The sequence below is a fragment of the Lepidochelys kempii genome, chromosome 11 (genome assembly GCF_965140265.1).
Source record: "Lepidochelys kempii isolate rLepKem1 chromosome 11, rLepKem1.hap2, whole genome shotgun sequence".
NCBI lineage: Eukaryota > Metazoa > Chordata > Testudines > Cheloniidae > Lepidochelys > Lepidochelys kempii.
The window spans coordinates 80,334,724-80,355,862 of record NC_133266.1 but is presented as its reverse complement, the minus strand read 5'-3'; the positions used below and the strand labels follow the sequence as shown (position 1 = coordinate 80,355,862).

Genomic DNA, 21,139 nt, shown 5'->3' with positions numbered 1-21,139 from the left:
CAGCGCATCATCCAGGATCGACAACCTATCCTGAAGGATGACCCATCACTCTCACAGATCTTGGGAGACAGGCCTGTCCTTGCTTACAGACAGCCCCCCAACCTGAAGCAAATACTCACCAGCAACCACACAACAGAACCACTAACCCAGGAACCTATCCTTGCAACAAAGCCCGTTGCCAACTCTGTCCACATATCTATTCAGGGGACACCATCACAGGGCCTAATCACATCAGCCACACGATCAGAGGCTCGTTCACCGGCACATCCACCAATGTGATATATGCCATCATGTGCCAGCAATGCCCGTCTGCCATGTACATTGGTCAAACTGGACAGTCTCTACGTAAAAGAATAAATGGACACAAATCAGATGTCAAGAATTATAACATTCAAAAACCAGACGGAGAACACTTCCATCTCTTTGGTCACTCGATTAGAGGCCTAAAAGTGACAATTCTTCAACAAAAAAACTTCAAAAACAGACTCCAACGAGAGACTGCTGAATTGGAATTAATTTGCAAACTGGATACAATTAACTTAGGCTTGAATAGAGACTGGGAGTGGATGGGTCATTACACAAAGTAAAACTATTTCCCCATGTTTATCCCCCCCCCCACACACACACACACACACTGTTCCTCAGATGTTCTTGTCAACTGCTGGAAATGGCCCACCTTGATTATCACTACAAAAGGTCCCTGTGTCCCCCCCGTTCTCCTGCTGGTTATAGCTCACCTTAAGCGATCACTCTGGTTACAGTGTGTATGGTAACACCCATTGTTTCATGTTCTGTGTGTATATAAAATCTCCCCACTGTATTTTCCACTGCATGCATCCGATGAAGTGAGCTGTAGCTCACGAAAGCTCATGCTCAAATAAATTTGTTAGTCTCTAAGGTGCCACAAGTCCTCCTCGTTCTTTTTAAAAAAAGGCTGAATCTTTATTTTAATTGATGTCCCTCCCTCCCCCGTCTTTCCCTTCCCTTCCCCAGTCGGTTCAGTCAATAAAAGAAAATTATGGCTCGGGTTCGGTTCTGGTTCATGTATGAAACTCCGGTTTGATCTGGGTCTCCGGTTCCACTGTGGGTCCAGATGGGTGAATGAGATCAGCATCGGCCTGACTGTCCCTGGGGGCTGCGGGGGCAGCACAGGGGGACTCAGTCATTAGCTGCTCCCAGCAGAGGGTCTGGTCATTGCTCAGGCCGAGGAGGCCGGTGTCAGCCTCTCTCTGAGCTCAGGATACTGAAGCCCTGGAGCTCGCTGGGCCTCCTGGGGCAGATGCTGCGGCTGCCTCCGTTGTGATCTGGGAGGCCGGGCTGAGCAGTCGCTGCTCCCGCAGTGGGGTCTGTGCTGGGACAGACCATCACTAAACCTCCCTCTATGGCCAGACGACGGGGGACGTCCTCCTGGGGCTGGAACAAGCCCAGTAGGGCATCCCCAAACTCCCGGCATCAACTCCTGAGCCAGAGTCTGCAGGTGATGGGAAAGACCTCTGGGGTAAGGGCTAGGGAGGGGTAGGATGGTGACTCTGCATAAACGGCCCCTGCTCACCCAGTCTTTGCTGCTCCGTTGATTCTGCTCTTTTCTAGCATTTGGCTGGAGCCTGAACCCCCTGGGCAGAGACTGTGATGAAATACAAAGGGAAGGTGCTGAAGGTCCTGTCCCTGTTCCTTGCCCAGAGCTCTGCTTCCCACCTCCACCTGTGCCTAGTCGGTGGGTGGTAAATGAGAAGACCCTGCCCTCCTCTGTCTGCTGGGAGGGACAAGGAGCTCTCCCCTTCTCTCTGTTCCCTGCAGCCTCCTGGCTACTTTGATCAGGGTGGGGTGGGATTCTGCTCCTCTGGCCTCCCAGACCTGTCCTAGTGTTGTGTTTCTTCCCCCATGAATAGTGGGATTGTGCCAGGGGCAGCAGGCACTGAGTGGGGGGCACCTGTTGTTTCAGATGCTGGTGACCTTCGAGGAGGTGGCTGTGTATTTCACCGTGGGGCAGGGGGCTCTGCTGGACCCCTCTCAGAGAGCCCTCTACAGAGACGTCATGCAGGAGAACTATGAGACTGTGACCACGCTGGGTAAGGATTCCTGTCCCCTCAGCTATGTGAAGCCATGGGGCCTGGATTTCTGCCTCTGGTCAGGTTCTTCCCTGGTCACTTAGATTATAGGGGAGTGGGTCACGTAGCCCATAGGAGGGAGTATTCACCTCCAAACCCTGTCCAATGGGATAGGGGAGTCATGGACCTAATGGACATGCTAATTCATCCCCATCCCTTCAGCTATCATGGGGGCAGGAGCAGTGTATTATCCCCTCTGCATTAATTCTCGCTCAAACGCAGGATCTCTGTGTACCTCCCTTCATGGGATTAGCTCCATCTCTGGGGAGGGCTCTGGCCTCTCGGGATTCAGACATAGGCAGGTGTTTAACACCGGAGCTGTATGGTGCCTCAGCAAGTCCCCCAGAGGACAAAGATCCTGAAAATTCCTAGTGAGGGTATGATAACTCCTCCTCCACCAGACATCGGCCTCTCCCACGGGGACTCAGTGACCATGTTTCCATCTCTTCACATCCCGCAACCCCCCAGGAAAGCATGGGGTCATTTGAAACTTCAGATGTGCGCCCTTTGTGAAAAATACGCCACCAATCCTCAGTGCATTCTGCTCATGCCTGATTTCACTTTCTGAGCAGGACTCCCCTTTCCCAAACCTGACCTGATAGCCCAGCTGGAAGCAGGGGAAGAGCCATGGGTCCCAGATCTCCAGGTCTTCGAGGAAAGGAAGATCCCAAGAGGCACCCGCACAGGTGAGGAGTCAGTGACACTGACTCAGAAACTATATGGAAAAAGCTGAAAACCGCAAAAATCTTGTGTGAGCCCCCCTCAGTTCTGCCTCATCTCACCCAGGTCAGGCTCTGGTCGGCAGGTGTCATCTCATGGCAGGTATCGCTCATGGCTTCCCACCCAGCCTGTTCGCTGTCAGGAGTTTTCTCCCTGACTTCACTTCCCTGGGAGTGTTTGGATGGGATGTGGAGGCAGCATCCAATTTCTCAGTCTCCCCCACTGTTACTGTGTTGTGTTTTCCCTCTTTGCTACTCCCCTTTGTGTCCTTTCTGCCAGCCCAGGCACTGACTCGTGCCTGGATTCTCTCTCTCCCCCAGATGGTGACGAGACAAGTGAGAACGAGGAGGGGAATCCACAACAGGAAGGTCCTGAGCAAGTGGAGCTGCAGGGAAACTTTTTGAGAAGAGCAGATGGGAATTTTCCCCAGTGCTTGGAACAGAGAAAAGTCTGGAGTAATTGGGACAGGTCAGAGAGAAAGCTGGGAAACCATCCAAGAAAGCAAGTGCACGAATCCTTTGAATGTGAGGGAGGAGACAAGGATTCCAAAGAAACCACAGCCCCACAGTCAAATCCCAGGGAAAAGAAACCCTATAAATGCTTGGACTGTGGAAAAAGCTTCAGCTGGATCTCAAACCTTACTACCCATCGGAGACTGCACACGGGAGAGAAACCGTATAAATGCCTTGAGTGTGGGAAAAGCTTCAGTCAGTGCTCAGGCCTTATTAGCCATGGGAGAACCCACACGGGAGAGGGACCATACAAATGCCTTGAATGTGGGAAAAGTTTCAGTACATCATCAGTCCTTATTATACATCAGAGAACCCACACGGGAGAGAGACCATTTAAATGCCTGCACTGTGGGAAAACTTTCAGTCAGCGCTCACATCTTACAAGCCATGGGAGAATCCACACAGGAGACGGCCCACATAAATGCTTATACTGTGGGAAAAGTTTCAGCGGACCGTCAGCCCTTACTGCACATCAGAGGATCCACACAGGAGAGAAACCCTATAAGTGCTTGGAGTGTGGGAAAAGCTTCAGTCAGAGCTCAAGCCTTATTAGCCATAGGAGAATTCATACAGGAGAGAAACCCTATAAATGCCTTGCATGTGGGAAAGGTTTCAGTGTATCATCGGCCCTTATTGTGCATCAGAGAACTCACACGGGGGAGAAACCCTATAAATGCTTGGATTGTGGGAAAAGCTTCAGTCTGCACTCAAGACTGATAAACCATAGGAGAATCCACACAGGAGAGAGACCCTATACATGCCTGGACTGTGGGAAAAGTTTCAGCCAGCGTTCACATCTTAATAGCCATGGGAGAATCCACACAGGAGAGGGAACACATAAATGCTTGTACTGTGGGAAAAGTTTCAGCGGCCCATCAGCCCTTACTGCACATCAGAGGATCCACACAGGGGAGAAACCCTATAAATGCTTGTACTGTGAGAAAAGTTTCAGTCAACACTCAGGCCTTATTAGCCATGGCAGAATCCACACGGGAGAGGGACCATATAAATGCCTTGAGTGTGGGAAAAGTTGCAATGCACCATCAGCCCTCATTACACATCAGAGAACTCACACGGGAGAGAAACCCTATAAATGCTTATACTGTGAGAAAAGTTTCAGTCAGCGCTCACATCTTACTAGCCATGGGAGGATCCACACAGGAGAGGGACCACATAAATGTCTTGAGTGTGGGAAAAGTTGCAATGCACCGTCAGCCCTCATTACACATCAGAGAACTCACACGGGAGAGAAACCCTATAAATGCCTTGAGTGTGGGACAAGTTTCAGTGCACCATCAGCCCTCATTACACATCAGAGGACCCACACAGGGGAGAAACCCTATAAATGCTTGGACTGTGGGAAAAGCTTCAGTCAGAGCTCAAATCTTACTGCCCATCGGAGACTGCACACGGGAGAGAAACCCTGTAAATGCTTGGTCTGTGGGAAAAGCTTCAATGCACCATCCGCCCTTATTGTACATCAGAAAACCCACATAGGAGAGAAACCCCATAAATGCCTCCACTGTGAGGAAGGCTTCTGTCAGCACTCACACCTTATTCGACAATCCACACAAGAGAAAAACCCCATAAATGCTTAGATGATTGGAAAAGTTTCAGTCCCCGCTCATAACTTCATAAAAATTGAAGAATTCACATGGGACAGAATCTATAAATGCCTCAACTGTGGAAAAATTTTCATTTGAAGATCAAACCTTGCTTCACATCAGACAACCCACACAAGAGAGAGAACCCATAAATGCTTGGATTATGGGAAAAGCTTCAATAACTGCAAGAAGAGATTGTCTGAGCTCACACATTATTCCTCATCGCATAATTCACAGAAGAAGGAGCTTGAATGTGGGGGAAGCTTTATCTGGTGCTCACACGGCATCAAGCCTCAGTAAATCCACATAGAGAAGAGCCCTTTTATGTGTCCTTAGCATGGAAAATGCTTCTGTTGGAGGTAACACCACACTGAACATCAGAGACTCCTCCACACAGGAGAGAAATTCCCTCAGTGCCCTGACTAGAGCTGGCCATAGTAAAAACTCCATTTCCTAATTCCCACATGCATTGGTGGCATTTGGCTCCCAGGTATCTGTTAGAGGGCTTTTCCCTTCACCTGCCTCCCTGGTTCTTGTCTCACAGACAGAGAGCAGACCAGAAGGCCGAAGGGCAGACAATTCAATGTTTATTGGGGTTAGTTTCCAAGCAAGCATATTTTGCACCCTTCACACCAGTCAGGCTTATCCCTATACGCCGATAGAGCCTTTACCCCGCGTCCCCCCCTTTCCGGCCCTGACGCCGCAGAGCTTTGCCTGTGTCCCAATTCCCCATTCTCATTTTCCATTCCCTGTTCCCAGTCCCCCAGTTTCCCATTCCCCAATTACCATTCCCCTTCCCCTTCCTCCTTCTTAGCAGGCCCAAATAGATCTGCAGTGCACGCCCCTAGTCATATCCCTTACAACTTATGGTTGTGTTTTGTTCTCGAGGGTCATGAGTTGGGGTCTTCATGTCCCCTCTTTTGTACCCCATGGGAGGAGTGAGGTTGTTCTCCAGTTAGGGACAGGTATTTCTTTGGTCTTTTAGTCTTTTACCTCTCCCCCATCCCTCCTTTCCCCTCCTGACTTGTTGCTTGACCTTGCTTTGAGAGAAAGAGTTGAGGCAGTTGTCAGGTGTGTGCTCATATATTCCATTCCAGCTATGCCCAGTAACACTTTAGTTCCAGCTCTTCTCTCTTTTCACCCCATCTGCTTGTGGGCAAATGTAAAACATGGGGTCCTTGTCCTTTGTGTACACATATTAGTATAAAATGTAAGAGTATCAAAAAGTCAACCCCCAAATTCTGTCTCAGGCTGACGAACAGGCTTATATGCTAACTGTATCCATCTGCCCGTCTCTGGGGGCAGGTTCTGGCAGCAGCTGACCCTAAGCTGATCAGTGACCCTCTGGCTTTGCCTGGTCTAAGCTAGCCCCAGGCAGAGGAGGAGCAGCCCCGATCAGCCCTCCGACGGGTTGCCCTGCCGGTCTGGGTATGCCACCTGAGGTACTGGGGTTCCACTGAGCCTGCCCATTCAGCCAGGGCCCCTGCCCTGCCAAGCCAGGCTCTCCAGCCTGCTCTGTCACACTTACAGGAAGGGCCACATCCTGCGGCAGACAGACACAGACGCGGAGATTAGGTCTGCACCGTGAGACCCAGCTCAGGAAGTGCCCCGCACGCGTGTGCACGCCACTGTAGGAGTGCACTGTCCTCCCAGCATGGCACTTACCACGATGTTCTGTGCTCTCCATGCTTAGGAATCACACTCTGATTTCTTTGATCCTGACTCAGACTCCTTAGGGCTAGAGATGAAAGTGTCCCCGACCTGGAGGGGGAATTCAAATGAACCCCAAACCTCTGGCTGATCTTTCTGAGCTAAAATCCCCGCTTTCATCTATTGCAGAGGTCAGCAATCTTTGGCTCCTGGTCCGTCATAGTAAGCGCGGGCCGAGAGACATGCTGGCCGCGCTTCCTGCAGCCCCCACTGGCCGGGAACGGTGAACCGCAGCCACTGGGAGCTGCGAGCGGCTCTGCCAGTGGGCACTCAGGTAAACAAAGCGTCTCGCGGCCCGCCAGCGGCTTACCCTGGCAGGCTGGGAGCCAAAGGTTGCCAATCCCTCATCTATTGTTAAAGTAGCTTCTGGGCTTTGTAGATGTTCAGGTTTGGGGTCTGGGTTTTTTTATTGTTATTTTTGCATTAGGACGATGTTAAAACTTTTGTAAATGACCCAACAAAATAATGAGGAGGTGCTGAGTACAGCAGGTTTAGCCAGTTCAGAAGAAAATGAATAAACTGGGTTTCCTTCTTTGGGGAGTTTAGAGTTCTGTGGGATTTCACTTTATGAACCTGCAAGTATTTTGTAGTGCACCTTGTCGTGTTGGTTTCTGTCTCTTCCTGAAGGCCGTTTGGTCACATATCTGGATATTAGTTTACTTTGACAGGATGTAGCAGGTTTATTGAGGACTTTATGAGACAAAGGATCAATTGCCAGAAGAGTCCTTTCTTTGTTTTATTTTAACCATTCTTTCCCATTGTCATAAGATTTTTGTGTGTTTGAACAATGAAAAGTCTCAATATCTGTCAGCAGGAACACTGAGGGTGAGTGCTAGATTCACACTCCGAGAGGCCGAGACCAAGCGGGACATGGATTTACTGCCTGATCCCTGCAGAGATGTGAGATGCACCGGGAGAGGGCAGGGAAACAGAGTTGGGAAACTGCAGATTTTTCTCTTGACATCCAGAGAGTGGAGGCTGAGGACTGTGAACTTGCTGCACCAATGCCAGAGAGAGACAGGAACTGCCCTGTGAGTGCTGGGTGAGGCCATCCCTCAAATCTAAAGGCTACAAATGATGCCCCGAGATGAATGATCGGGGAGGGGGCAGCATCTCCTGAGACAAGAAAGAAGCTGGGGAAACCAACAGGCCTGGGCCCATGTTGAAGCCAGATTGACCCCCATCATTGAGGCCAGAGGTAGATGAGGAGCCTGACAGCCCAGCTCATCGCCCCTCCCCATCTACCAGTGTGGGGATGACAGCAGCTCTCTCTGCCCCCCATAAACCCCACACTGCATCCGTCTAACCTCTGCTTCATGGATTCCCTGCCCTCGGAGTGTTTGCTTTGTGACTGGTCCCAGCATCTCTCCTGGATTCTCTGCCCTTTTCCACCAGTCGGTAAATGTTGCTCTGTTGCGGGTGCGTGGGGGATTTGGGCGCAGCCGTGTGCTGGGCTGGGATGCAAAGTCCCGTGCTGAGCTGGGCTGGGGGACAGGAGTCTGTTTCTCCTCGGTCATAATAAACTAGAATTTAGTTTCTCACAGTGTGTCCTTGTTTTCCATTAACTACCCACCGGATTCGGAGGGGAGGTTACCAGGAAATGCAGAGCGAGCCTGGTCTGCTACGGAAATGCACAGTGAGGTCACTCATACAGTCTCAGCTCTGCCTTGTCATAGACTCAGTTACAGGCTGTATACTGACAGATTTCTATACGGAGAATATGGCTACAGTGGTTCTGCTCTGAGCTGGTTTCATCCCCAAACCCCGGCTCGCACAGCCTTCCCACTGGCCATTCTAGCTCAGACCCGTTTAAAGCACTGGGGCTATGGGCAGTGGTACAATTAAGCATGTGATTAAGGTTTGGCAGGACGGGGAGGTTAGATGTGTGGGTTTGGGAGAATGCATCCGATGAAGGGAGCTGTAGCTCACGAAAGCTCATGCTCAAATAAATTTGTTAGTCTCTAAGGTGCCACAAGTCCTCCTTTTCTTTCTCCCTGTTGAAACTCGGCCTGGTCCTCAAAGCAAAACTTTCCTCAAATTCCTTCTTGTCTGGTTTCAAAATAATTTTGTCTCAGTTAATACCATGATAATTTGTAACACAGCAGCAGCTAGAGGCTCTACAGAAGACTAAGGCTGTGTTGTGCTAGGTGCTGTATCTACACATCATGAGAGACAGCTCCTAAGGGAAAGAGCTTAGAGTCTAAATACGCAGAACAGCCAACGCAAGGATTTTGCAAGTGTCAGGAGCGACCCTGAAATCTAACGGGCTACGAGTGACGCCCCAGGGGGAATGATGAGGGGAGGGGGCAGCATCTCCCGGTGGCTGAGAGACCGAGGCTCTGCCCTTGAAGCAGGAATTCAACTTCTGTTATGTATGAAACACAGATTGTTCTTCCCCAGAATTACAGCTCTTACCCCTAGAGCACGGAACACATTTTCTGAGAAAAGTCAATCTCTTTCTGGCTTATCAATAATCATTAACGATGGGTCTGATCAGACATTCTGCACTGACTGTCAGACCCTGCCATGGAGTGATACCCTTTAAAGCCCCGTATGGTTCTGATTAAGGTATTTGAGTGCTTGGGGACCCAGATTATATTAAACTGATGTTTAAATCCCATTAGATTTTCAGTAAGTCTTTCAAAAGTATTGTTTAAAAAATGACTTTGGGTTAGATTTTTAAGGTATTAGGCACCTGAGGGTGCAGATAGGGGTTGGCAAAGCAGGTTAGGCGTTAGGGGCTAGATGCACAAAAAGATTTAGATGCCCAGCTGCTAATTTCACTTTAGATACCTGAATCTGACTCGTAGATGCCAACAATCCTAAAACACACACACTTAACTGTTGCCTAACTCTGCTCGGGAGTGGAGAGGGCAGGAGTTTGGGGGAAGGGGTGGCGGGGGGTGGAGTGGAGCAGGGGCAGAAAGAGGTGGAACAGGGCCTTGCAGGAAGTGGTGGAATGGGGGCGGGGAAGGAGGAGAATGGGGGGCAGGGGTGGAGCAGGAAGAGGAGGGGTGGGGTGGGCCCTGGGGCGGGGTAAATTGTCTCTTCCCCCAGGCCCCGCCCTCTTCACTCCGCCTCTTCACTCCCCAACTCCCACCAGCGCTCTGCCTCTTCCACCGGACCCCGGCCTCACTCCGCTTCTTCCCACCTCCGCTCCGCCTCTTCCACCGGACCCCGGCCTCACTCCGCTTCTTCCCACCTCCGCTCCGCCTCTTCCCCTAGGCCCCGCCCTGACTCCACCTCTTCCCACCTCCGCTCCGCCTCTTCCCCCAGGCCTCGCCCTGACTCCGCCTCTTCCCACCTCCGCTCCGCCTCTTCCACCGGACCCCGGCCTCACTCCGCTTCTTCCCACCTCCGCTCCGCCTCTTCCACCGGACCCCGGCCTCACTCCGCTTCTTCCCACCTCCGCTCCGCCTCTTCCCCCAGGCCCCACCCTGACTCCGCCTCTTCCCACCTCCGCTCCGCCTCTTCCCCCAGGCCCCGCCCTGACTCCGCCTCTTCCCACCTCCGCTCCGCCTCTTCCACCGGACCCCGGCCTCACTCCGCTTCTTCCCACCTCCGCTCCGCCTCTTCCCCCAGGCCCCACCCTGACTCCGCCTCTTCCCACCTCCGCTCCGCCTCTTCCCCCAGGCCCCGCCCTGACTCCGCCTCTTCCCACCTCCGCTCCGCCTCTTCCACCGGACCCCGGCCTCACTCCGCTTCTTCCCACCTCCGCTCCGCCTCTTCCCCCAGGCCCCGCCCTGACTCCGCCTCTTCCCACCAGCGCTCTGCCTCTTCCACCGGACCCCGGCCTCACTCCACCTCTTCCCACCTCCGCTCCGCCTCTTCCCCCAGGCCCCGCCCTGACTCCACCTCTTCCCACCTCCGCTCCGCCTCTTCCCCCAGGCCCCGCCCTGACTCCGCCTCTTCCCACCAGCGCTCTGCCTCTTCCACCGGACCCCGGCCTCACTCCGCTTCTTCCCACCTCCGCTCCGCCTCTTCCCCCAGGCCCCGCCCTGACTCCACCTCTTCCCACCTCCGCTCCGCCTCTTCCACCGGACCCCGGCCTCACTCCACCTCTTCCCACCTCCGCTCCGCCTCTTCCCCCAGGCCCCGCCCTGACTCCGCCTCTTCCCACCAGCGCTCTGCCTCTTCCACCGGACCCCGGCCTCACTCCACCTCTTCCCACCTCCGCTCCGCCTCTTCCCCCAGGCCCCGCCCTGACTCCACCTCTTCCCACCTCCGCTCCGCCTCTTCCACCGGACCCCGGCCTCACTCCGCTTCTTCCCACCTCCGCTCCGCCTCTTCCCCTAGGCCCCGCCCTGACTTCACCTCTTCCCACCTCTGCTCCGCCTCTTCCACCGGACCCCGCCCTGACTCCGCCTCTTCCCACCTCCGCTCTGCCTCTTCCACCGGACCCCGGCCTCACTCCGCCTCTTCCCACCTCCGCTCCGCCTCTTCCCCTGGGCCCCACCCTGACTCCGCCTCTTCCCACATCCGCTCCGCCTCTTCCCCCAGGCCCCGCCCTGACTCCGCCTCTTCCCACCTCCGCTCCGCCTCTTCCACCGGACCCCGGCCTCACTCCACCTCTTCCCACCTCCGCTCCGCCTCTTCCCCCAGGCCCCGCCCTGACTCCGCCTCTTCCCACCAGCGCTCTGCCTCTTCCACCGGACCCCGGCCTCACTCCGCTTCTTCCCACCTCCGCTCCGCCTCTTCCCCTAGGCCCCGCCCTGACTCCACCTCTTCCCACCTCCGCTCCGCCTCTTCCCCCAGGCCCCGCCCTGACTCCGCCTCTTCCCACCTCCGCTCCGCCTCTTCCACCGGACCCCGGCCTCACTCCGCTTCTTCCCACCTCCGCTCCGCCTCTTCCCCCAGGCCCCGCCCTGACTCCACCTCTTCCCACCTCTGCTCCGCCTCTTCCACCGGACCCCGCCCTGACTCCACCTCTTCCCACCTCCGCTCCGCCTCTTCCACCGTACCCCGGCCTCACTCCACCTCTTCCCACCTCCGCTCCGCCTCTTCCCCCAGGCCCCGCCCTGACTCCGCCTCTTCCCACTTCCGCTCTGCCTCTTCCACCGGACCCCGGCCTCACTCCACCTCTTCCCACCTCCGCTCCGCCTCTTCCCCCAGGCCCCGCCCTGACTCCACCTCTTCCCACCTCTGCTCCGCCTCTTCCACCGGACCCCGCCCTGACTCCACCTCTTCCCACCTCCGCTCCGCCTCTTCCACCGGACCCCGGCCTCACTCCGCTTCTTCCCACCTCCGCTCCGCCTCTTCCCCTAGGCCCCGCCCTGACTCCACCTCTTCCCACCTCCGCTCCGCCTCTTCCACCGGACCCCGGCCTCACTCCACCTCTTCCCACCTCCGCTCCGCCTCTTCCCCCAGGCCCCGCCCTGACTCCGCCTCTTCCCACTTCCGCTCTGCCTCTTCCACCGGACCCCGGCCTCACTCCACCTCTTCCCACCTCCGCTCCGCCTCTTCCCCCAGGCCCCGCCCTGACTCCACCTCTTCCCACCTCTGCTCCGCCTCTTCCACCGGACCCCGCCCTGACTCCACCTCTTCCCACCTCCGCTCCGCCTCTTCCACCGGACCCCGGCCTCACTCCGCTTCTTCCCACCTCCGCTCCGCCTCTTCCCCTAGGCCCTGCCCTGACTCCACCTCTTCCCACCTCTGCTCCGCCTCTTCCACCGGACCCCGCCCTGACTCCGCCTCTTCCCACCTCCGCTCCGCCTCTTCCACCGGACCCTGGCCTCACTCCGCCTCTTCCCACCTCCGCTCCGCCTCTTCCCCTAGGCCCCGCCCTGACTCCGCCTCTTCCCACCTCCGCTCTGCCTCTTCCACCGGACCCCGGCCTCACTCCTCTTCCCACCTCCGCTCCGCCTCTTCCCCTAGGCCCCGCCCTGACTCCACCTCTTCCCACCTCCGCTCCGCCTCTTCCACCGGACCCCGCCCTGACTCCGCCTCTTCCCACCTCCGGTCCGCCTCTTCCCCTAGGCCCCGCCCTGACTCCACCTCTTCCCACCTCCGCTCCGCCTCTTCCACCGGACCCCGCCCTGACTCCGCCTCTTCCCACCTCCGGTCTGCCTCTTCCCCTAGGCCCCGCCCTGACTCCGCCTCTTCCCACCTCCGCTCCGCCTCTTCCCCTAGGCCCCGCCCTGACTCCACCTCTTCCCACCTCCGCTCCGCCTCTTCCCCCAGGCCCCGCCCTGACTCCACCTCTTCCCACCTCCGCTCCGCCTCTTCCCCCAGGCCTCGCCCTGACTCCGCCTCTTCCCACCTCCGCTCCGCCTCTTCCCCTAGGCCCCGCCCTGACTCCGCCTCTGCCCTGACTCCACCTCCACTCCTTCCCCCAGGCCCCACCCTGACTCCACCTCTTCCCACCTCCGCTCCGCCTCTTCCCCCAGGCCCCGGCCTCACTCCACCTCTTCCCACCACCGCTCCGCCCTGACTCCAACTCCACTCCTTCCCCCAGGCCCCACCCTGACTCCACCTCTTCCCACCTCGCTCTGCCTCTTCCTCTAGGCCCCGCCCTGACTCTGCCTCTTCCCACCTCCGCTCCGCCTCTTCCCCTAGGCCCCGCCCTGACTCCACCTCTTCCCACCACCGCTCCGCCCTGACTCCAACTCCACTCCTTCCCCCAGGCCCCACCCTGACTCCACCTCTTCCCACCTCGCTCTGCCTCTTCCTCTAGGCCCCGCCCTGACTCTGCCTCTTCCCACCTCCACGCCGCCTCTCCCCCAGGCCTCTTCCTCACGCCCCCTCTTCCCACCTCCTCTCCGCCTCTTCCCCCAGGCCCCACCCTGACTCCGCCTCTTCCCACCTCCGCTCCACCTCTTCCCCCAGGCCCTGCCCTGACTCCGCCTCTTCCCACTTCCGCTCCGCCTCTCCCCCCAGATGCTGCTCTCAGTCTGCATGGGCACTGCCAGCTGGACTGTGATATGGGGCAGCAGCTGCTCTCAGGCACCCCAGTTCCCCACCCAGGGCAGGTGGAGGCTCCTGGGCTCCCCACGACTGCCTGGGCTCCCCAAATTGCTTTTACCACAGTCCAGAACAGTGATCCCCACACTGTGGGGTGTCCCAGCCATACGGCTGTCCCCACTCCCAATGCAACCCCACTCCTGGCCCCTGACTGCAACCTCTGGACCCACCACAACCCCTGGCTCTTCCTCCTGGCTCTGGCCTTGGCTCCCAGGGTGGGGTGGAGACCAGGTAAGGGTTGGGGCCCCTGGCCTTGGGTGGCCATCCAATCTGTTTTGGCCTCGGGTCCCAACTTTTTTGACAAAACTGGACATTTGTTCCATTTGCTTTTGCCAACTGATTATCAGTTGCCAAGAGAAAACTTTATGAATACCCAGTTTTGCCAAAAAGGGATGGGGGGGCAGCAGGGGGCCTGGGTGGGGCTGAGGGAAGGAAGGGCAAGGGGGCTCAGCCAGCTCGACATGGAGGGCTGGGGGGAAAGAGAGAGGGGGCTCGGCCACCTGCACGGAGGTTTGGGGGGAAGGGAGACAGGGCTCAGCTGGCTCCGCACTGGGGTTTGGGGGGGGAAGGGTGGGGGGCTCGGCCGGCTCCTCGCGGGGGGCTGGGGGGGGAAGGGAGGGGGGCTCGGCCGGCTCCGCGCTGGGGTTTGGGGGTGAGGGGAGGAGGCTCGGCCGGCTCCCCGGTGAGGGGCGGAGGAGTTCACTCATTCTCTACGCAGGCTCCCGCACTCTTCCGGCCTGGCGTGGGACCTCAGAAGAAAGAGGGGGAGCAGGGCTGGGAGCAGCAGGGGGCGGGGCCAGAATGCCAGCCCTCCTGTGGGGCTGGGGCCCCGAGACACAGGGCCCTTCGGCCCGTGCAGTAATCCGCCCCGGGCAGGGGGGTGAAGGGGGATGCAGGGGCCAGGCTGGGATGGGGATGCGGGGCAGTGGGTCCACGGGAGGGCAGTGGGTGGCGGGTCTGAAGTGCTTGAGGAGGCGAAGCCTCCCCGAACTGGGCAAGTCACGCTGGACGGGGCGCACCTCCCTTCGGAGCCAGCCACCTTTGAAGGGTTGGAGTTGGGAGGGCCCCAGACAGGCGTGGCACCAGCACCTGGACCGTGGCCCCGCGCCAGACGGAGACCCTGCTCCCTCGCGGCTTCTGCCCCTGTGGCCCCGCCCTGACTGTGCCTTTTCCCCAAGGCCTTGCCGGCCACGGCTTGCTCCTCTCTGTCCTGTTCCCCATGGCCCTCACACCTCTCCTTGCTCTGAGAAGCCCCAGACTGCTTCCGGCCTCCAGCACCGGTGCCATGAAATCGGTCATGAAGACGGGACTATTGCAAGGCATTTTCAGCGCACGGCGAGCAGGCAGATGCGGTTTTCTGCTTTCCTGGCAAACGGGTTCCAGTGATTTGACAGCAGCGTCCCTGGTCAGCAGCAGCCGGCAGTCAGCGGGAACTGGGGGCAGCGAATCCCCCCCCCAAGTGTTTGTACTTGCTCAAGTCCCAGAACGGGCCAGGGGAGCGCTTGGCTCGGGCGGAGGGTGTGAGCAGCAGGAAACGTGGTGTTCTGGGGGTGGAGGAAAGGAGGGACTCAGTGAGCAGCAGACGGGGGGGGGGCCCAGGGAGGGGTGGAGGAAAGGAGGGACTCAGTGAGCAGCAGACGGGGGGGGCACAGGCAGGGGTGGAGAAAAGGAGGGACTCAGTGAGCAGCAGACGGGGGGGGCACAGGGAGGGGTGGAGGAAAGGAGGGACTCAGTGAGCAGCAGACGGGGGGGCACAGGGAGGGGGTGGAGGAAAGGAGGGACTCAGTGAGCAGCAGACGGGGGGGGCACAGGGAGGGGTGGAGGAAAGGAGGGACTCAGTGAGCAGCAGACGGGGGGGGCACAGGGAGGGGTGGAGGAAAGGAGGGACTCAGTGAGCAGCAGACGGGGGGGGCACAGGGAGGGGTGGAGGAAAGGAGGGACTCAGTGAGCAGCAGACAGGGGGGGCACAGGGAGGGGTGGAGGAAAGGAGGGACTCAGTGAGCAGCAGACGGGGGGGCACAGGGAGGGGGTGGAGGAAAGGAGGGACTCAGTGAGCAGCAGACGGGGGGGGCACAGGGAGGGGGTGGAGGAAAGGAGGGACTCAGTGAGCAGCAGACGGGGGGGGCACAGGGAGGGGTGGAGGAAAGGAGGGACTCAGTGAGCAGCAGACGGGGGGGCACAGGGAGGGGTGGAGGAAAGGAGGGACTCAGTGAGCAGCAGACGGGGGGGGCACAGGGAGGGGTGGAGGAAAGGAGGGACTCAGTGAGCAGCAGACGGGGGGGGGCACAGGGAGGGGTGGAGGAAAGGAGGGACTCAGTGAGCAGCAGACAGGGGGGGCACAGGGAGGGGTGGAGGAAAGGAGGGAGACAGGACTCAGAAAGCGCCAAAGCGGGCAGGGGAGTGGGGTGGAGGAACTCAGCAAGGAGCAGGTGGTGGGGGTCTCAGAGGGGTCTTGCGGTTCGGTGGCCTGCGAACGGTAGTGTCTCAAGGAAGGGGGTGGAGGGACGTGCGGGGTGGGTGGGCCTTGGGGGACGGGGCTCAGGAGGCTGGGGCCTTGGGCTGACCCAAGGGACGTGGTGGGGAGAGGGGAGTGGCGAGGAGGCCAAGCAGGGGCTGGGCAGAGCCGCGGTCAGGCCTCGGGGAGCTTCCGGCACTGCTCAGCCTCCCCAAAAGCCAGAGCGCCGTGACGCCACCCCAGCCGTGCGGGCAGTAGCACACCTTTGCCGAGACGCCACCTCTTACAAGCGACCACTTTTGCCAACTTCCATGAGTGGTCGCTCTGGGCACGTGTTACCCTAATTTCTTAAACGGTCAAGGGCTGGGGCCCCTCCTTTGGTGTTCTCTGGAGCCCCTTCCTCTGCTTTGCCTTCTCCACGCTTGGACACGTTCTTGCTTAGGGGAGAGCAGGGAATGGGGCTGTCCGAGCCATGCCTGGCGTGGCTGCCCGCTCCGGTCCCCAGCAGTGACCCGAGAGCCTCCAGCACCGGTGCCATGTTTACAGGGCTCAGTGCAGGGAGGGAGGCCCGGCCCAGCCTGCATCCCAACTTCAGGGAGACTCAGTGCAGCCAACTGCTCCAAAGAGATACGCTGCACCACTCGCTGGTGCCTGCTTGGTGCTCCCACTTGCCTATCACAGCTCCCCGGCCTCTGCTTGGCGTGCAAGGCAACTCCCCGCCTCTCCCTATTGCGCTTGAGCCATCCAAGTCAGAGCGGCTTCGTCCCAGGAAGGGTGTTTAAATGTGCATTTGCTAGTCGCTGACTGGCCCATGCAAAGAGCACCTGGGGCTGTAATTGGAGGCCGGACCAGGAGCTCCCCTCCTTGCTAGGCTGTGCCACAGGGGTGAGTCTTGCCACACTCTCAGAAACTCCCCAGCCCCTGTGTGGGGGATTGAAGTAGGTGGTACATACCAGCCCCATACCCACCGCCCGCAGCCATCGCTCTCTCCCCTCTGCCTTCAGAGCTGGGTGGCCGGAAAGCAGTGGCTGCTTTGACCTTTGTGTTTATAGGGGTGGCTATGGCCCCCACAAGCCCTCCCCCCCAGCACTGCTCCCTGGGTGTGTTCGTTCAGTGTGCTGCCCAGCTCTGCGCAGATAGCGGGTCCCGCAGACATCGACAGCACGACCCAGTGTCGCTAAGTGCTGAAGGCTGGAACGTCCTCTCCTTCCTGACGCTGCCAGGAACGGCTCAGTCGGTGGCGGGACTGCCCACTGCCCCCTCGGCTGAACAAAGAATTAAGGCAAAGTGCCCTGACATTTATAGACTGAAACAAACATGTAGAATACACAACTAACACCCCACCTTACGTGTGTCCTGACAGCGGTTTGTCACCTCCCCTTCCTCCTGATATCTTGGACGCAACATTCCTCTCCATTGATTTATCAAACCAGCTTGTACTAGCCTGGGCTGTATCTCTATGAGCTGGGCTATAGTTATGTAGATCTCTAGTGCCCGGTACACTAGCAACAACTTTACCAAATTCATGTACTGGGCAGTGAACTTGTGAGCATCTGCTTTAATACATGGCCTGGCTTGGTTTCACAGCCTCTGGTTCAGGACTCAGATCTTGCGCCAGGCCCACTGCTCCAGGCTTCTTCTCTCTACTATCCCCCAATCTATGGTGATTACTGAGGGCGGCAGTTCTCCTCCCAAACTGAGGGAATCCTACATTAGTCAGTAATTAGAGACAGAACAAATCTGTGAACATTGAGGAGAGTTTATAGCCATATTTGACAATTAAGAGAAAGTGAGGAAAAATCGAAGAAGATTTACACACATTAGCTAAGCAGACAGGAAAAAAGAAAAATCTGAAAGGTTTCATAGCAAACGGGTCTTTAAAGCAAAACCACACAATCTTTATGCAGAGATTACATCAGTAACCCATCAAGAGAGGGAAAGTGATCAGCATGGGGCGGGAGGGGTGCAGTAGAATTCAGTAAGTGAAGAAAGGGGGGAATCTGTGCAGCAATATTTGATGATTGGAGAGAAAAGCGGCAAGATTGCAGGGTAGAATATCTGCAGGTTAAATTATTCCATGGTGGAGCAGGAAAAGTGAATGGGAGGTATGTCAACTTTAGCCTCAAAATATTATAGTAAAAGCATGTTCTTAACGGTGCACAGTTGAGCAGTCTCAGTTACCATTGCCAGAATCAAGGATGTCTGGGCTCTGTTAATTCAGCCCCCATGTGTCTGTGCCTTGCCATATAATCTCCAGTGACAGGACCACACACTGCAGCGCTCATTAACGCAGGACCCTGCCTCATTCAGGGTACATCTACCCTGCAAAGCCCCCCAAAACAACACAAAAAAACCACTGCAGTGAGTCTCAGGGTCTGGGGCAGGCGACTCAGGGTTGTGGGGCTCCGTCCGCAGGGCTAAAATAGCCGTGTCAAGGCTCGGGCTGGAGCCTGAGGTCTGAGATCCTCCCTCCTTGCCAGGTTTCAAAGCCCAGGGTCCCACCTGAACCCAAACACCCACATTGCTATTTTAGCTCCAAAGCCAAGTCAAATGGCCTGTGCTCTGAGATTCCCTGACTCGGGTCTTTATTTGCAATGTAGACGAACCCTGAGGGAATTTTAAGCTCTGAAGTCTCTGAGGGAGCCAACATGTCCCTGACCCATCTCTGGAATTCAGTGGCTCCCCTTGACTTGCCCCAGGGCCGTAATGGAGCTGTGTGTGTAAATGGCAAATCACCCCCAAACAAACATCTCCCCTCTCTCTGTGTCACCCTCTCTGCTCTGTCTTAATTACTCTGGGCAAAACACCCTGATTCCCTCCGACAACCCATGTGTGGGCTTAATTACATTTTCTCTGTCTGTGTCCCAAATTGTTCCTTTTCCTTCTCTGTTTGTGGTGCTGGAAACTTTAAAATTGAAATCCATGTTCTGGGGCTTCTCTGCAGACCTTATCTGGGCTGAGCTGTGACCTGCAGACTCGGAAATAACAACACTTAGATGCCCCATGAAAGATAAAATCCGTCTTCGGTTTGAGGCTCTGCCACATCCTGGGTGCAATCCAGACCGGGCAGAGCAGACATGCCAGCTCTCGTGAACTGATCCCAAGAGTCACCATTTCTGAGTCAAATTAAGCCTCACACAGAGATCTCCTGGTAGAACGCTCAAATGTCAGGGTTTTTTTTTCCACCTGAGGCTCATTCTTAAAATGGGTTTCCAGCCAAACAGGAGTGACCTGCCCTAAACAAAGGAATGTGCTTCCTCCATAAGGCAGTTACTTCTACAGCACTTGGAAAGACCATGAGAAATCTCTTACATAGCAGGTAAACAAAGCTAACAAGTGGGAGGGAAGGGAGAACTTCAGCTGAGATAGAAAGAAGTGGGGAGGGGCCAACCCTCAAACAAGCAATTTAATCAGCTGGGAAAAAAAAAACCCTGACATGTGAGAGCTCTAAAAGTGAGGCTTCAATGTTACTTTGAAATTCTGTCAGCTGCCCCAGATGCGGCAGGGCTCCAGCTGTCAGCCCCAGGTGGCTGCTCCCCTGCTATCCTGGGACGTGGGAGAGGGAACCCCACTGCAGCCCCCCCTTTCTGGGAAGGGTGAAGGACCCTAAGGAGCAGAGATGAGGCTGGGGGCTGTAGGAGACTGAAGTGAGGTGGATGGGGGCTGATGGGGGGGGGCTGCATGGACGGTGGGTTCTGAGCTGGGATGGGATGAGTGCTGGGAGGGTGCACTGAGTGCAGTGGGGGTCAGTGGGGTGGGGAGACTGGAGTGATGGCGTGGTCACGATGGCGGCTGGGGGGTTGAACTGGGGGGCTGAATTGAGGGGTTGGGTGGGGACAGAAGTGATGGGGGGTTGGGGAGACAGGATTAATTGCTGGGCAGGAGACGGGCACTTGTGGGCCGAGAGCTCCTGTAGCAGGGACCAAAATCACCTTATCCAGTATGTGAGAGAGTGCGGGACACTGATTCTCACATGCGCACACACTAAGCTCTGATGGGCAGGGGAGGGGAGGTCAAACAAGACTGACCTACAAACATAGTACAAACTTTTATTAAAATCTCATGACTTCTGGGCAATTTCATGATTTTGGGAGGTCAGACTCATGGTTTTTGATCTCCCCAAACTGGCAATACTGCACTGATGGGCAAAGAGAGAGGTAGCAAATTATGACAGGACCCTGTTGCCTGATTTTAGGAGGTTAATATTATGAGTTAGCTCATATGGATTATAGGCTCAGATCAGAAGATAAGAAGTTTCTTGTCCCAGAATCAGGCTACACAGAGTTTGCGAGGACCCTTGGGATGTACAACAAGGACACTCACACTGAGACAAATGTAGCCTTAAAGACTTTTATAGAGATACATGGAATAGTAACCAAACAGCAATCAAGTGGTAAAATGATCAGAGTTGCAAAGGCAATAATGTTGGTCTAGAGATACATGTGATATTATGCACTATCAAGCTTTGGATTAATACACTCACAGTCTTGCATTATAATCAGGGCTGACGACAGAATTGCCGGGCTCCTGGGCAAAGGGGGAGCATGACTTTGGGCCCCTGGAAGGGGCAGGGCCTCATGCAGAAGGGGCGGGGCTTCAGGCTTCCTGTAGCCTCCCTTTTGCCCCCTCTCCCCATCAGCAGCATTGGGTGCCCCCTACTGCTGCTGCCTGGCCAACGATTTAAAAGCGGCCAGGAGCCCCGAGCTGCCAGAGGCACTGCTACTGCTCTTTAAAAGCAGCAAGGAGCTTCCTGCTGCTGCTTCCCTGGCCGCCCGGGGAGTCCCGGGCCCTTTTCAGTCACCCGGGCCCCTGGGCAATTGCCCCCCCTTTGCCCCACGCCCTGCCGTCAGCAGCCCTGTTTATAACCCGGAGGTAAGAGACCAAGGACCGGCCTTGCCTCTGGCATGCCACGAGAGTTCAGGTCGAGGTCCCTCAATTCTTGAGTGAGAAGGACAGAGCTTACGAGAAGCTAGAGAGCTAAGAGCTATAGAAGACTGACAAAGCTAACTTAAGAGTTTTACTTATCTGACTGACTTAACACTTACAGTTCAGAACTAACAGAGTAATAAA

General features: G+C 56.5%; 1 protein-coding gene across 1 annotated transcript in view; it reads left to right on the top strand.

Moving 5' to 3' along the window:
* The window catches only part of LOC140895278 (uncharacterized), a 58,209-nt gene that overhangs the window by 15,201 nt on the left and 21,869 nt on the right, over positions 1 to 21,139 (top strand). The window contains exons 3-7 of the mRNA XM_073304723.1: positions 1,943 to 2,069; positions 2,681 to 2,794; positions 3,149 to 4,932; positions 5,068 to 5,197; positions 20,709 to 20,941. Coding sequence (XP_073160824.1) covers positions 1,943 to 2,069; positions 2,681 to 2,794; positions 3,149 to 4,932; positions 5,068 to 5,197; positions 20,709 to 20,941 — 2,388 coding nt within the window. The remainder of the gene's footprint in view (positions 1 to 1,942; positions 2,070 to 2,680; positions 2,795 to 3,148; positions 4,933 to 5,067; positions 5,198 to 20,708; positions 20,942 to 21,139) is intronic.